The sequence below is a fragment of the Nomascus leucogenys genome, chromosome 14 (genome assembly GCF_006542625.1).
Source record: "Nomascus leucogenys isolate Asia chromosome 14, Asia_NLE_v1, whole genome shotgun sequence".
In the NCBI taxonomy this organism is placed as follows: Eukaryota; Metazoa; Chordata; class Mammalia; order Primates; family Hylobatidae; genus Nomascus; species Nomascus leucogenys.
The window spans coordinates 85,746,692-85,761,931 of record NC_044394.1 but is presented as its reverse complement, the minus strand read 5'-3'; the positions used below and the strand labels follow the sequence as shown (position 1 = coordinate 85,761,931).

Here is a 15,240-nt window from a genome sequence, read left to right as displayed (position 1 = left end):
GTCGGGGGGTCTTGCACCTGTCTGGAGCTGTGGCTCCACATGAGACGTGGCCCTGAGGGCACGGCGTGGACACCCTGATCCCCAGGGTCTGGTCACCAGTTGGGGCTTAGAGGCCCGGGTGGCCTGCGGGGCAGATGCCGTTCCTGCAGAGGTGCGTGGAGGCACAGAGCGCAGCAGGTGCTCCCAGAGCCACCTCTGCCCCTCTCAGGGGTCCGGCCCCATCGTCCCCACGCCTGTGTTTCCTCCTGGAGTGCACAAACCAGCACCGCCCGTCGTGCGTGGAAAGTGCACTCCCTCTCATGGCCCTTTTCCTCATGCGTCCCTGGCAGGTGCCATCGCCCCCCGCCCCCGCTTCTCCAGCACTTACAGCCCCTGAGGGAGCCAGGCGACCCCTCCTGGACTTGTCCCATAGCTCATTAGAAGTTCTGAGAAGCAGCCAGTGAGAAGTCCTTGCCAAAATGTGCTTTGCTTTCCTTTTTAGGAAACAGAGAGAGCTTGGAAGTTTAATTGGCACTGACAGCCAGTCCTTCCCAGAGGCGTTTGCAGGCCGCCGCTTGGGGTGGGGCTGGGCTCTGCCTCACTGGCTGGGTCCCAGATGCCTCAGGGCCTCAGGGCTGTCCCTCCAGGGCCAAGGGACAAGGGCGTGACTCGGTGTCCTGCCAGCCCCTGCCTCTCCCTGGGACTTCTGGGCTCCCCAGGCCTTTGATGCTTCCCTGGATAGAGAGAAAGGCCCCCGCAGCCAGGGAAGGGGATCCCCACAGCCAGGCAGGTAGCAAGAGGGGTCCTGGCGCTGCAGGACAGCAGGGAGGGCGGCTCGGTGCCCCGGTCTTCACCGGGCTGCCTGTGTTTGGCCCTAGGACATCCCCACGGGCGCAGACAGCTGCGTGACGAGTCTGTCCTGTGATTCCCACCGCTCACTCATCGTGGCTGGCCTCGGTGACGGCTCCATCCGCGTCTACGACAGAAGGATGGCGCTCAGCGAATGGTAGCTTGGCCCTGTCCTCTCCCTCCCCCAGTGCTGGCAGGGAACCTTCTAGGTGGTAGAGGCTGTGTCACTGCCATTTGGTTGGGTCCAGGTTTCTCAGTGAGATGCAAAGCTTCCCCAGGAGCCTGCAATGGCTTATTTAGGCCAGTCCTGCTGGGCTCCCCAAAGCCACCCATCCCATCCCACGGAGGCCCGTCCCACCGAGGCCCATCCCACAAAGGTCTGCCCCACAGATGTCCACCCCACAGCCTATGGAGGAGCACAGGGGACAGGCCGTGTGGGATGAGCCAGTGGACTGGAAGCAGAGGCTGTCGGGGTGAGGCGGGGCCCCAGCCAGGCACCTGCCACCTCTGAGCTCACCTGAACAGAATACTGCCACTGCCTGCCACCTCCTGGGTCATGCAGCAAGTGTCTGGGGAGGGATGTCTGAGGCACACACACATGGGCACAGCAGCCCCAGGCACTGCCTCCGCTGAGCACCCCCGTGGGCAGGTGCTGTCCATGTCTGGCAGGGGACAGGGCACACGCGTGGGCATAGCAGCCCTGGGCACTGCCTCCACTGAGCACCCCCGTGGGCAGGTGCTGTCTGGGCCTAGCAGGAGACAGTCCGTCTTGGTCCACACGGCTCATGCAGCAGAAGTAAATTTCACCCGGCACAGAGCGAGGATTCCCAGAAGGTCCTTGTGCCCCCAGCTTCACCAGCTTTAGGTCTGGGATTCTCATTCCTGACCCTCCAGTCTGCACAGGTCGGGGAGACACAATGAGGAGTTTTGAGGGAAGCAAAGCAAAGGGTGGGCAAGGCCTGGGAGCGCTGCGATGGCCGCCTGGCCCCCGTCTCTGGGCAGCTCCCATGTGGCTCAGACAGTCAGTCCTCCAGTGGCCTGACAGTGACCTAGGGCTCAGCCCTGAGCCGTCCTGGGGAGGACACAGGGGTCTCTGCTGGAGCAGGTCACCTGGAGGGGGCTCTGACCCTGCGTGAGCACTAGCCCCTCGTGGGGAGCGGATGGGCAAGGGCCTGCGGACCCGCTGGCACAAGCAGACCTGGGCAGCACCCGGTGCAGACCCCCTGGCACAGGCAGACCTGGGCAGCTCCCGGTGAGAGCCCCGGAGGGTGGGGACGTCCTTCAGGGAAGCCCCACGCTGAGCGCGCCCCCTCCCCTGCAGCCGCGTCATGACGTACCGGGAGCACACAGCCTGGGTGGTGAAGGCCTCCCTGCAGAAGCGTCCCGACGGCCACATCGTGAGCGTGAGGTGAGGAGTGCCAATATTTAGCAGCCGTTCTGCTGTAAAAACATTATTTTCCCTCCATTTAAAATATGTCCTTGGTATTTAAACAGCTGGAAGGGGATGGCATTTCAGGCAGTAATTAACTCCTGCCCTGGAACTGGCCACAAAGGTCAGGCACAGCCCCCAGGGGCCCAGGGGCCATGGCTGCTTCCCTGCTGGGGGACACCTGACCTGCAGGCACTGTGGGAACTTTCCTGGGCGTTCAACTGCGGAGGATTCCGGAGGGAGTTGGGCAGCTGCTCTCCCTCCACGGGCAGGGGTGGCAGCGTGGCAGGGGCAGCACGTCTGCCAGGCACGTGGCATTTGTCTGCACATAAATTCAGTTCTGCCGCTTGGTAAATACAGCACCAAGAGCAGGGAATATTTATTTGCCTATTAAAGGGAGAGCAAAATGTAATTTATGAACGCAAAGCCAGCATTTCTTCAAAGAGATGCTCTTTTCCCCCCTTGTTGGTGATATAAAAACCAAACATAACTCTTGGGATGGATGCCTGCTGGGGGTGGAAGGCAGGAGCCACGGGGCCTCAAAAGGGCCAGGCCATGCCTCGGGCCACAGCCTGCCATCCAGGCTCTGTCTCCCGGGACTGCAGGCCCCGGTTGCATGAAATCTAAACTCTGGCTGGAAATGAAACCAGGAGCTCACAGCCTCCTCCTGCATCTGTCCTCACAGCGTCCTCCCACATCTGTCCTCACAGCCTCCTCCCCATCTGCCTCACAGCCTCCTCCCTCATCTGCGCTCACAGCCTCCTCCCACATCTGTCCTCACAGCCTCCTCCCGCATCTGCGCTCACAGCCTCCCCCCATCTGTCCTCACAGCCTCCTCCCGCATCTGCCTCACAGCCTCCTCCCGCATCTGTCCTCACAGCCTCCTCCCGCATCTGCACTCACAGCCTCCCCCTCCCCCCCCCCCATCTGCCTCACAGCCTCCTCCCGCATCTGCCTCACAGCCTCCTCCCGCATCTGCCTCACAGCCTCCTCCCGCATCTGCCTCACAGCCTCCTCCCGCATCTGCCTCACAGCCTCCTCCCGCATCTGCCTCACAGCCTCCTCCCGCATCTGCGCTCACAGCCTCCTCCGCATCTGCCCTCACAGCCTCCTCCCGCATCTGTCCTCACAGCCTCCTCCCGCATCTGTCCTCACAGCCTCCTCCCGCATCTGTCCTCACAGCCTCCTCCCGCATCTGCGCTCACAGCCTCCTCCCGCATCTGTCCTCACAGCCTCCTCCCGCATCTGCGCTCACAGCCTCCTCCCGCATCTGTCCTCACAGCCTCCTCCCGCATCTGCGCTCACAGCCTCCTCCCACATCTGCACTCATGGCCGTTGCTCTAGGCCAGAAAGCTCTGGGCCTTTTCTGGCTCTGGGAGAGCTTGGGGGCAGCCTTGGCCCTGAGACCAGTGTGGGTGCATGTCTGGGCCCCGCCTGGGCAGCCCTCACTGGGGACGCTGAGCATCCAGGCAGCTTTTTCCTTGAGCAGTGGGTGTGCAAACAGGCGTGCGACCCCACATACTGGTTCCACCGTCCCCCTGGCCAGGCCCCTCCTGGGGGCTCCAGGAGGAGGTGTCACTGTGACCCTCTCTTGGCAGTGTCAACGGAGATGTGCGCATCTTTGATCCCCGGATGCCCGAGTCGGTGAATGTGCTTCAGATCGTGAAGGGGCTGACGGCCCTGGACATCCACCCCCAGGCGGACCTGATCGCATGGTAGGCACCACCCACCTCCCTGGCCTGCACCACTCACCCACCTCGGGCCTCTGTGCAAACAGGAGGCTCTTGTGTTCCTGCCCCCAGGAGGTGAAGGAGGGCAGGGGAGGATTTCACTGCTGTGGGGACATAAAAACAAAAGGTCTCTGCCCGCCACGTCCTCCCTCCCAGGATAAACTCTCAGGGCCCCGCCAGGCCCGAGTCCTCAGTGAGAGTGACCAGAGGGTCACACCTGCCCCAAGCCAGCCTGTCCTCGCGGTCTAGCCAGCCTGTCCCCGCGGCCTCGGCATCTGCACCCATCTTTCTTCCATCCTCAAAGAAGAGGGCAGTGATGCCGGGACCCTTCTCTCCCCACAGTGGCTCTGTCAATCAGTTCACCGCCATCTACAACGGGAGCGGAGAGCTCATCAACAACATCAAGTACTACGACGGCTTCATGGGCCAGCGGGTCGGCGCCATCAGCTGCCTGGCCTTCCACCCGCACTGGGTCAGTGCGGCGGTGGGTGGGGGTCGGGGGCCGGGGGCGGGGGGCGAGGGATGGGAGGCAAGGGGACAAGGCAGCAGGGGTCCTGCCTGGCTACCCCACACCATAGTGGGGCCCATTGGCCACCTGAGGGAGAGACTTGCCCAGGGCCCAGGATCTCCAGGGCCCCTGCCCCACCCTGCACTCGCCCTGGAGGCAGAGCCCCAGTTCCGTCACTCCGGGAAGAATTGACACAGTGGCCGGGACAAAGCTCCTGCCCTCAGACGCTGCACTAAAGCCATCCCTGGGGACCTCCAGGAGAGTCGCTCCGGGTGTCCATCCCTGTGCAGCCCTCACCCCGTCCCGTGTGCGGCCCTCACCCCGTCCCCTGTGCGGCCCTCACCCCGTCCCCTGTGCGGCCGGCCCTCACCCCGTCCCCTGTGCGGCCCTCACCCCGTCCCCTGTGCGGCCGGCCCTCACCCCGTCCCCTGTGCGGCCCTCACCCCGTGCCCTGTGCGGCCCTCACCCCGTCCCCTCTGCGGCCCTCACCCCGTCCCCTGTGCGGCCCTCACCCCGTGCCCTGTGCGGCCCTCACCCCGTGCCCTCCGCGGCCCTCACCCCGTGCCCGTTGTGCGGCCCTCACCCCGTGCCCTGTGCGGCCCTCACCCCGTCCCCTGTGCGGCCCTCACCCCGTCCCCTGTGTGGCCGGGCCCCACCTGCACGGCGCTCTGGCCTTGGTTGCAGCGTCCCCACGTGGCTTCAGGCCGTTGTTTCTAGATTAGGATTCTGCCCACATGCTGCCTTGTGTTGTGAGGCTCCAGGCATGCAGCTGTGCTGACATGTATGACATCAGATCCCAGAGCTGCCCCTGTGGGGCAGTCCCGAAAAAAACACGCAGGGCCCGGGGCAGCTCCACACCCCTCACGGGGTGCACCATGCATGGGCCCTGCAGAGGACTGGTGGGACCGGCCCAGCATTTCCGGGCCTGAGGTGGGCGCGGGGGTTCCTGAGACCCCGGCAGGAGCTGCCTAAGGATGCAGATTGGCCTGCGCCCCCCGCCCCCCACAGTGTCTGCCCACACCTGACCCCCTGCTCACCCCTTCTCTCTCCTCGCAGCCTCACCTGGCCGTGGGAAGCAACGACTACTACATCTCCGTGTACTCGGTGGAGAAGCGTGTCAGATAGCGGCATGACCCGGTCCCACCAGGCCACGGCCGCCTGCTGTACATAGTGAAGCCGCCACCCGCCCGGGCACGGGACGTCGGCTGCTGCGGCCCCGCAGTGTGAACGTTGGCTGCTGCCTTAGCTGCTGATGACGGCAGGAGGGCCCTGCTACTCGCTTTTGTCTGTCTTCGCTGTCGTGTCCGGAATGTCAGGGAAGGGGAGGGCTCGGGTTGACGGCGGCTTCCCACTGAGCACCAGCGTCCAGGTGCACCCGCACAGCCGCAGCGCCTCTGTCCCTCTCCTGTTCTGTGTTTCTCTGAGACGTTGAAAGGGGAAACACCTCATTTTATTTCCATGTAATCAGAGCATTAGCTGCAGAAAAACCCCCAGACAGAGCCCTGGCAGAGAGGCACGCACTGGGGCTCCTACGGGTCCCTGGGGCAGCTGTCCCCATCAGGCCAAGAGCGAGCGAGAGGCGCTGCCCCAGCCGGGCCCACCACCTCTCACAGTGCACGCAAGCAGGGACATTTCCTAGCCGGCTGGGGGACACTGGAAATTCGGGAAACCAAGAGAGAGGAAGAAGGAGACACCCCTCCAGCTGGCGGGTGTGAAGGAAGCCGCCCAGGGGGCCGGGCTGTCCTTGGCCGCTGGCAGCGTCACTGAACAGGAGGAGCGCAGCCCCTCCTCCACAGCCCACCCTCCCCACACCTCCAGGGCTCTAGACTCCAGTTTTGGCCCCTCTCACGCAGAGCTGTCAGCAGGGGCCGCTGTGGCCGTGCACAGGGGAGGCAGGTCCTTGGCAATGTAGCCCCTGCCTTAATCCACGGGGCTCCTTTCCCTCTGAAGGGCTGCTCTTCCCCGCAGGCGCAGGGACAGCAGCCCGGCCCGTGGTCTCCATGCCTGTGCCCGCACACGGGTGTAGCACACGCATGTGCAGGCACCACGGCCGGCACGTGGGGGCACACACATGGAGGCAGCGTGGTCTCCCTGCTCTGTCCGCACACGTTCATCACACACAGGTGAGAGGCACTGCCAGGTCCCGGACGGCTCCGGGTGACACCAGCCCTGAGCCGCCCATGCCGATTCAACCTTGGCTTGCAGCTGGGCCTGTGGTGCAGACAGAAGCTGTGTGGACAGTCCCGCCCAGGAGGGGCCACAGGGCGTGTATGAGCAGTTTTGCAAACAGAACACAACCACAATGATGGTATTTTGAAAAGCATTTTTTCCATGTTCATCGGGAATGAGGATTATTGAGAGGTGGAGGAGCCAGGTGGCTTCATTCTGGCGTTAAGAGGCCCATGACCATGGGAGTGAGAGCTGGCACAGCGAGGCCCGGCTCCCTTGCGGTGTGGCTGGCGGCCTACCGTGGCCAAGAGCATCTTCTGGGTGGATGGAACCCTGCCTGGTCACGTTTGTCCAGAGAAACACCTGGTCCTCAGGGGGCTGAGCTGGAGTCTGAGCTGGGGCTGGCCAGGACGTGACAAGGCAGGACAGAGGCGGCCCCTCCGCTGCTCCTTTTTGGAATGCGAGCTCTCACCAGAAGAAGGTTCCGGCACGAACCCCATCCCCACGTCTGGGCAGAGAGAGCAGGCCAGGTCCGGAAGGTGTAGAGAGTCCTGGCCTCACTCAGCTCACAGGGCATGCCAGGCGGCAACACCAGAATCTTCCAGAAGCCCAGCTCCACCCGCACACACAGCTTCCCATCCAGTCCTTCAACTCGATTCTTACCTAACGCGTTTCTGTTTGTTTTGAGACAAAATCACCACCTGTCAAAAGGCAGGTGGCTCCAGAGGGGTCAAGACCCCCTTGCCCCCACTCCACCCTGGAGCCCACCCCCGTGGGCACCGCGTGCCACCTGCACGTGGGCTGTCTTCACAGGTCTGATGCGAAAATTCAATCACGATGTTAACCAGAGCTCGAGAGAGCGCCGGCCTAAAGGTTCATTATCTCTATTTATTTTACCAAATGCGAATTGAGAAAGACTTTGACAAAACACGAAATGGCAATGTGAAGCTAAGAGCAGAGAGCGACAAACAGTAAACGACACCCGCAGACTCCGCGGCTGGCAGCTGTGTCTTTAAGGAAACTGCCCACCCCGCCACAGGGGGGCGTTGGTCAGAGCAGAGCTCTGGGGGGTGGGCGGACTTTGCCCAGGTCCCCCCTGCTGTCCCCAGGGCTACCAGCAGCTCTGCGTCCTGGGTGCTCTCCAGGCAGGCATTACAGCCATAGGGGGCCTGGCACGTCGAGGAGTGTGCAAAGGTCTCGGTCCTTGTCTCCTGGGCAGCAGCCTTTCTCCCAGGCAGTGCTCCCAGCCATGTGGCACAGACCCCACATCAGGGAGCATACTGTGTGGCAAGAGTCGTCTTGTGACGTAGGCCGGACACGCTTCTTTCTCTTTAAAATGACAGTTATCCTCTCACCGTTAGAGGCCCCATTCAAGTCTGCATTGAAATGTGGGCCACGTCAGAGTTCCTGGGGGAGAAGCCGCTTCCCCGCTTCTCCCCACTTCTGGAGGTCCCCAGTCTTCTTGGCTCGTGTTCCCTTCCTCCACTTCAGGGCCTCTGACCCACGCCCCCTGTCATTTCTCCTCCTCAGGCCACAAGTGTTTCTAGGCCTAGGGGCCGTGCCCCCCTCAGGCTGTGCGGGTCTTTAGTGCTGATCATATCTGCACATCCCTCTGGCCAACTCTTTTTGGGTTTGCTTTTTGTTTTGAGATGGAGTCTCACGCTGTCACCCAGGCTGGAGTGCAGTGGTGCGATCTTGGCTCACCTCAACCTCCGCCTCCTTGGTTCAAGCGATTCTCCTGCCTCAGCCTCTTGAGTAACTGGGATTACAGGTGCGTGCCACCACACCAGGCTAATTTTTATATTTTTAGTGGAGACGGGGTTCTGCCATGTTGGCCAGGCTGGTTTCGAACTTTTGACCTCGGGTGATCCACCTGCCTCAGCCTCCCAGCGTGAGCCACTACGCCTGTCCCCATCTGGCCAATTCTTGAAAGGCTCCTGTTTCCAGATCACACTCTGCTCTGCAGGCCGTGGCCTGTCCCTTGAGCTTCTTCCCAAGCAGGAAGGTCTGTGCAGGGATTGGGAGCCAGGGAGAATGTTCTGGAAGCCACAGCAGAGGCAACAGGCCTGGGCACAGTCTTGCAGGGCGAGTGGGAGGCAAGGGTCCGTGGGGATGGTCATGTCAGCCAGCCTGCGCCACCTCAGGGGCCTGACTTCCTGGAGAGCTTGGGAACAGGCTCTCGTACCCCCGGCCCCTCTCACCTGCCGACCAGAAATTGGGTCTAGGGCACTGAGTAACTTGCCTAAAGCCCTGCCTGTTGGGTGGTGGCAGGGACTGGGGTCCTAACCCCACCCCAAGGCCATGTGCGGAGACCTTTGCTCCACCCCTCGGGCAGGGGGGTGTGTTGGGGCTGGGGGAGCCACGCACTCAGGACCTGCAGGTGCTGCTTGTGCAAGCCCCACCCCGCCCCGGAGCAGGCCGGTGGGAGTGGCAGCTTGGGACTCACGGATGCACCAGGGTGATACGCAGAGCCACCAGCCCCACTGCGCATGCCAAGGGGGTGCCTGCTACCCGCTGGGCCCCCACCCACCACGGCCTCATCACCAAGGCTCATGGCTCCTCAAGGACGTCCCCTCTCGCTCAGCGCTGCACTGAATGGCCCTTCGGGGCTTTCCTCGTGTTCATGTCATTCCTTGTTCAGGATAGATTCTGGCACCCGCTGCAGCCTGGGCCCTCCTCACTGAGCCCGACTTGCCTGCCTCCCTCCTCCACTTTTTTTTTTCTTTTTTTGACAGGGTCTCACTGTCACCCAGGCTAGAGTGCAGGGGTGTGATCATGGCCATTGCAGCTTTGACCTAGGCTCAAGCAATCCTCCCACCTCAGCCTCCTGAGTAGCTGGGACCACAGGCATGCGCCACCACACTCGGCTAATTTTTGTTTACTTTTTGTAGAGACAGGACTCGGTCTCACTTTGTGGCCCAGGCTGGCTTCGAACTCTGGATTCAGGGGATCCTGCTGCCTCGGCTTCCCAAAGCTCTGGGATTGCAGGTGTGAGCCCCACGCGGGCCCCTCCTCCACTTTTAAGGACCCTGTGATTACACTAGGCCCCCCGGGATGCTCCAGGGTCACCGCCCTAGTTTAAAGTCAGCTGATCCAACCTTCTTTTCATCTGCAACCTGGATCCCCCAAGCCAGGTAGTCACAGGCTCCCACTAGGATGTGGACATCGTTAGGATGTGGACATCGTTAGGGGATTCTATGCTGCCAACCAACCCCTGTCTACAAGCCAAAGACCATCCCACCAGGTAGAGCCCACGAACACTCAGGGGTCTTGGGCAGGAGGTAGGTGGACACAGGGCGGGAAGGAGATGCTCAGTGGGGTTGGGGGAAGCACTGGCCCCAATGGGTCTCCCAGATCTCGGGGCCAAGGCATGGGGAGCTGGCACCATGTCCGGGTCCTTGGGGCCGTCGGTAAACAAGTGGATCCCCCATGACACAGCAGCTGCTCCCAAGCCCCAGCCGGGGCCGGAACGCAGGGCACCAGCAGTTGCCATGGAATCCTGGAATCCCGCGCTGAGTTGCAGTTTGTTTCAGGCAAGGACGCCCGGCACTCACGCAGCTGTGCCGGGCGGGCGCCTGTTGAGAGAGTCATATTTTTCCCATTAGCATCAGTTTTTCTGTCACCGAGATGAGTACAAATCGAGTTCTCGTAAACATGGGGATGGGCACACGGCAGAAGCCAGCCTCGGGAGGCGAGGGCTGAGCCAGGTCCACACCTGTCCCTGCCACTGCCGGACCCCGCGTGGCCGTGGTGAAGGGGCCAGGCCTGGTGACGCCATGCAGAGGAATGCTCGGCCTTCCGGCGAGGGGCCGGTGAGGGCCAGGGGTGGCCACAGGGGCTGTCCTGTGCCCATGGGAGCGCCAGCCACTGAGGCTGCCTCTCATGGGGGCTCCTGCTCAGCATGGCTCTGCTGGGTGAGACTGCAGGCACCTGCCAGATGGGCAGCTGTGGCCTCCAACACACGTCTGTGCCTGGCCCCCTTCCAGGGGTCTCGGCAGATAGCCCTCGGGAGGCGGCCCAGCAGTTGGCCTCTGGGGGTCTGTGTCTCAGATTGAGTTACCGGGTGGTCCAGAGCCCACACGTCCCCAGACGGGACAGAGCCTCAGAGTCAGGCACAGACCAGGAAGGAACCCTTGAAGGACACAGGGCGGGCGGGGAGGCCAGGGCAGGGGCCGAGCAGGACCTCCCACATCTGCCTGCGGAAGCCCCTGCACATGGGCCTGCGGGTGTATTTGGAGACAGGGCCTTTGCACGGGTGAGTATGGTGACATGAGGTCACCGGGGTGGCCCTAATGCAATAGGACTGGTGTCCTTATGAGAAGGAAGATTCGGACACAGCTGTGCACAGAGGGACGGCCACACGAGGACACAGCCTACCTGCCAGGGAGAGTGGTCCTGGAAGAAGATAGCCCAGAGGCCCCTCTGTCTCCAAGTCTGGCCTCCAGACAGGGCGGGTGGAGAGGGAATACAGGCCTGCCGCTCAGGCTGCTGGGCCCACGGTGGTTTGCTAGGTGGCCCTGGGACACTGGCGCCACTGTGGCACCTCCAAGCCCCAGCCTGTACCTCACCTTAACATGGGGACGGTTACGGCAGGCATGAGTGCTGTGAGCACCAAACAAGACCACAGAAGCTTCCAGAACGGCACTGGCACCAGGAGGCACCTGATGGACACTGTTCGAGGTCACCTGAGGACTTCTCCACAACTGCAGGTGCCACAGGGCTTTGGAGCTGGGAATAACACAGTTCTTTGCCACAGCTCAGCCTATGCCAAGTCCCAGGGCCACACGGTACCCGCCTGGACCATCAGAGGAGAGCAGACCCTGAGCTGGGCCCGGTCACCTGGTGCCACCCAGCTGAGGCCACATCCTGTCGGTGGCTCCCGAGCTGGAGGAGGAAGAGCCCCACCGCGTGGGCCCTGCCTGTCCTTCCCCTCCTCCACCCTCCACCTTGGGAAGGAGCCTCACTGCGGCTGTCGGGGCGGCTTCCCTGCCCATCCCATCCTCCCCTCCCGTGCCCACCCCGTCCGCCTGACTGCCGCCACCTCTGCATAATGAGCTAGGGGTCCCTCCTCCTCAGCCCCACAGTCCCCGCGCTGGCCCTGCCATCCCAGGGGCAGGAGCAGCCACAGGGCTCCTGGGGCTCTGAGGCTCCATCTGCTGTTGTGTGACCCAGGCACCAGTGTCCACGGAACACAGGACGAGAGTTACACACCCAGCCCCGCCACACCACTGTGAGGCAGAGAAGGCATGGCGTGCCCTGCTGCCTGGTGGAGGGCTGCGACCATGGAAGGTGCTGGATGCACCTACTCTGCCCTGCTGCCTGGAAGGGGGGTCTCTGCTCCCCAGGGCCAGGGGGCCATGAGTTCACCTCTGTCATCAGTGTCAGCACGACAAACCCCCCTGGTGCCGCTCACAGCAGGATCCCACATCCCAGGCCAGCCCCCTCTGCCACACCACCCATCTCACAGCCAGAGGTGGGAACAGCTACTCGGGAGAACTGGGGGTGCCGTGGCCACCGGGTCCCTGAGGCTTATGGAGGAGAGCGAGGCGAGGAGAACCTTGGAGCTGGGCCCTGACTTGGGAACCAAGCACTCGCCCTTTGCAGCTGCGGAGCCGTCCTGATGGGCAGGCGGGGGCGGGGTCGCTGTGTAGCTGTGCAGGGAGCGCTCTAAGTGGGGGTCTGTCACCAGCTCCCAAGCTCATGGGTTCTCCCAAGATTCTTGTGGCGCATGATTCATTGTCCTTCTTAACAGCATCGCTGAAAGGAGAAAAGGCCCTTTGGAAATGGGTCGCAGTCCCTGGACGTGTCTCTTGGAGCACAGGCCCCTCAGTTCCCACCTGGCAAATCAGGCTTCATGTCCCCAAGACAGGGCCAGGCAGCCCATGCGCTGCACCCCCTCCCCCTCCAGCCTGCACGTCCTCCCCCATCGTCCATGCAGCCCCTGAGATGCCCGCTGTCCCCGGCCCTGGGTCCTGATGGGGCGGGAAAGGCAGTTCAGGACCCCCCACCTCCCACCTCAAAAAAAAAAAGGGAGGGGAGTGGCCACCCCGAGGCTCTGCAGGGAAGAAGGTGACAGAGGCCAACAACCACAATCAAAGGCAAAGTGGGACCCATGTGGGTGGTTTTTGGGTTTTTTTATTTTTTTGAGACGGAGTCTCACTCTGTCGCCCAGGCTGGAGAGCAGTGGCGCGACCTCGGCTCACTGCAACCTCCACCTCCCGGGTTCACGCCATTCTCCTGCCTCAGCCCCCCGAGTGGTTGGGACTACAGGCGCCCGCCACCACGCTCGGCTAATTTTTTTTTTTTTTTTTTTTTTTTTTTTTTTTTTTTTTTTTTTTTTTTTTTTTTTTTTTTTTTTTTTAGTAGAGACGGGGTTTCACTGTGTTAGCCAGGATGGTCTTGATCTCCTGACCTCGTGATCCGCCTGCCTCAGCCTCCCAAAGTGCTGGGATTACAGGCGTGAGCCACCCCGCCCAGTCTTTTTTTTTTTTTTTTTGAGATGGGAGTCTCACTCTGTCTCCCAGGCTGGAGTGCAGTGGCGCAATCTCATCTCACTGCAACCTCCGCCTTCCAAGTTCAAGCGATTCTTGTGCCTCAGCCTCCCGAGTAGCTAGGATTACAGGCGTGCACCACCATGCCTAGCTTATTTTTGTATTTTTCATAAAGACGAGATTTTGCCATGTTGGCCAGGCTGGTTCTCAAACTCCTGACCTCGTGATCTGCCCGCCTCGGCCTCCCAAAGTGCTGGGATTACAGGCGTGAGCCACTGCACCCAGCCATGGGTTTGCTTCTGTTTTACTTTTAAAAACTTTTTGGTCGGCCAGGCGCGGTGGCTCACGCTTGTAATCCCAGCACTTTGGGAGGCCGAGGCGGGCAGATCACAAGGTCAGGAGATCGAGACCACGGTGAAACCCCGTCTCTACTAAAAATACAAAAAAATTAGCCAGGCGTGGTGGCAGGCGCCTGTAGTCCCAGCTACTCGGAGAGGCTGAGGCAGGAGAATGGCGTGAACCTGGGAGGCGGAGCTTGCAGTGAGCCGAGATTGTGCCACTGCACTCCAGCCTGGGTGACAGAGAGAGACTCTGTCTCAAAAAAAAACTTTTTGGTCTGGGAGAAAAATGACACACCAGCAATGAACAATCTGAAAAGGAAATTAAGAAACCAATTCTTTTTACAATAGGATGCAAAAGAATAAAATACCTAGAAACAAATTTGACAAAAGAAATGAAAGACTTTGACACTGAAAACTACAAAACATTGCTGAAAGTAAGAGGCCCTAAATAGATGGAAAGACATCACACATTCATGGATTGGATGACCTAGTATTGTTAAGTTAGCAATACACCCCACAATGATCTACAGATTCAAGGCAATCTCTATCAAAATTCCACTGGCCTTTTTCACAGAAATAGAAAAACCAGGCTAGGGATAGTGGCTCACATCTGTAATCCCAACACGTTGGGAGGCAGAGGCAGGTGGATTGCTTGAGCTTAGGAATTCAAGACCAGCCTGGACAACGTAACCCCTACTCTACAAAAAATACAAAAGTTAGGCCGGGCGCGGTGGCTCACACCTGTAATCCCAGCACTTTGGGAGGCTGAGACGGGCAGATCACGAGGTCAGGAGATGGAGATGGTCCTGGCTAATACGGTGAAACCCCGTCTCTACAAAAAATACAAAAAATTAGCCGGGCATGGTTGTAGACGCCCGTAGTCCCAGCTACTCGGGAGGCTGAGGCAGAAGAATGGCCTGAACCCCAGAGGCGGAGCTTGCAGTGAGCCGAGATCGCGCCACTGCACTCCAGCCTGGGTGACAGAGCGAAACTCCGTCTCAAAAAAAAAAAAAAAAAATTAGCCAGGCATGCTGGCGTAGTCATCCCAGCTCCTTGGGAGGCTGAAGCAGGAGGATCACAGCTACTCGGGAGGCTGAGGCAGGAGGATCACTTGTCCCCGAGAGGTTAATACTTCAGCGAGCCATCATCACACTGCTGCACTCCAGCTTGGGTGACAGTGAGACCCTGTCTCCAAAAAGAAAAAGAAAAACCAATCCTCAAATTGATATGGAACTACAAGGGGCCCCAAATAGCCAGAACAATATTGTAAAAGAATTATAATATCATAAAATAATATTGTAAAATAATTTTCTTCTTGCAAAAGAAAAAAATTAGCCACATGTAGTGGCTTGTGCCTGTAGTCCCAGCTACTGAGGAGGCTGAGGTGGGAGGATCTCTTGAGCCCGGGAAGGGAGTCCAGCCTGGGCAACATAGGAGACGCCATCTCTAAAAAGTAAAGAAGAAATAGTGTTGGTGTGGGGAGGAAGAAATTCAAGGATTCACATTTCTCAATCTCAAAACGTACTACAAAGCTACAGTAATCAAAACTATGTGGTACTGGCATAGAATAGACGTACGGAGCAATAGAATAAAACAGAAAGCCCAGAAATAAACCCAAAGATCTACTATGACAGATCGATTTTTGCAAGGGTGACAAGACCATTCAGTGGATAAAGGGTAAAGAATGGCCTTTTTAACAAATGATGCGGGGGCAGTTGGAGATTTACATGCCAAAAACAATGAA

At 60.1% G+C, this 15,240-nt stretch overlaps 1 protein-coding gene and 1 pseudogene across 1 annotated transcript in view; one reads left to right on the top strand and one right to left on the bottom strand.

Moving 5' to 3' along the window:
* RPTOR (regulatory associated protein of MTOR complex 1) overlaps nucleotides 1-7,654 on the top strand; it is a 412,605-nt gene extending 404,951 nt beyond the window's left edge. Inside the window, exons 30-34 of the mRNA XM_030827216.1 lie at nucleotides 858-985; nucleotides 2,150-2,236; nucleotides 3,856-3,972; nucleotides 4,330-4,459; nucleotides 5,552-7,654. Of these exons, the coding sequence (XP_030683076.1) occupies nucleotides 858-985; nucleotides 2,150-2,236; nucleotides 3,856-3,972; nucleotides 4,330-4,459; nucleotides 5,552-5,620 (531 nt within the window). The 3' untranslated portion in view covers nucleotides 5,621-7,654. The remainder of the gene's footprint in view (nucleotides 1-857; nucleotides 986-2,149; nucleotides 2,237-3,855; nucleotides 3,973-4,329; nucleotides 4,460-5,551) is intronic.
* Nucleotides 7,655-9,939: 2,285 nt separating this feature from the next.
* LOC101178956 lies at nucleotides 9,940-12,548 on the bottom strand (annotated as a pseudogene).
* Between the last annotated feature and the right edge of the window lie 2,692 nt (nucleotides 12,549-15,240).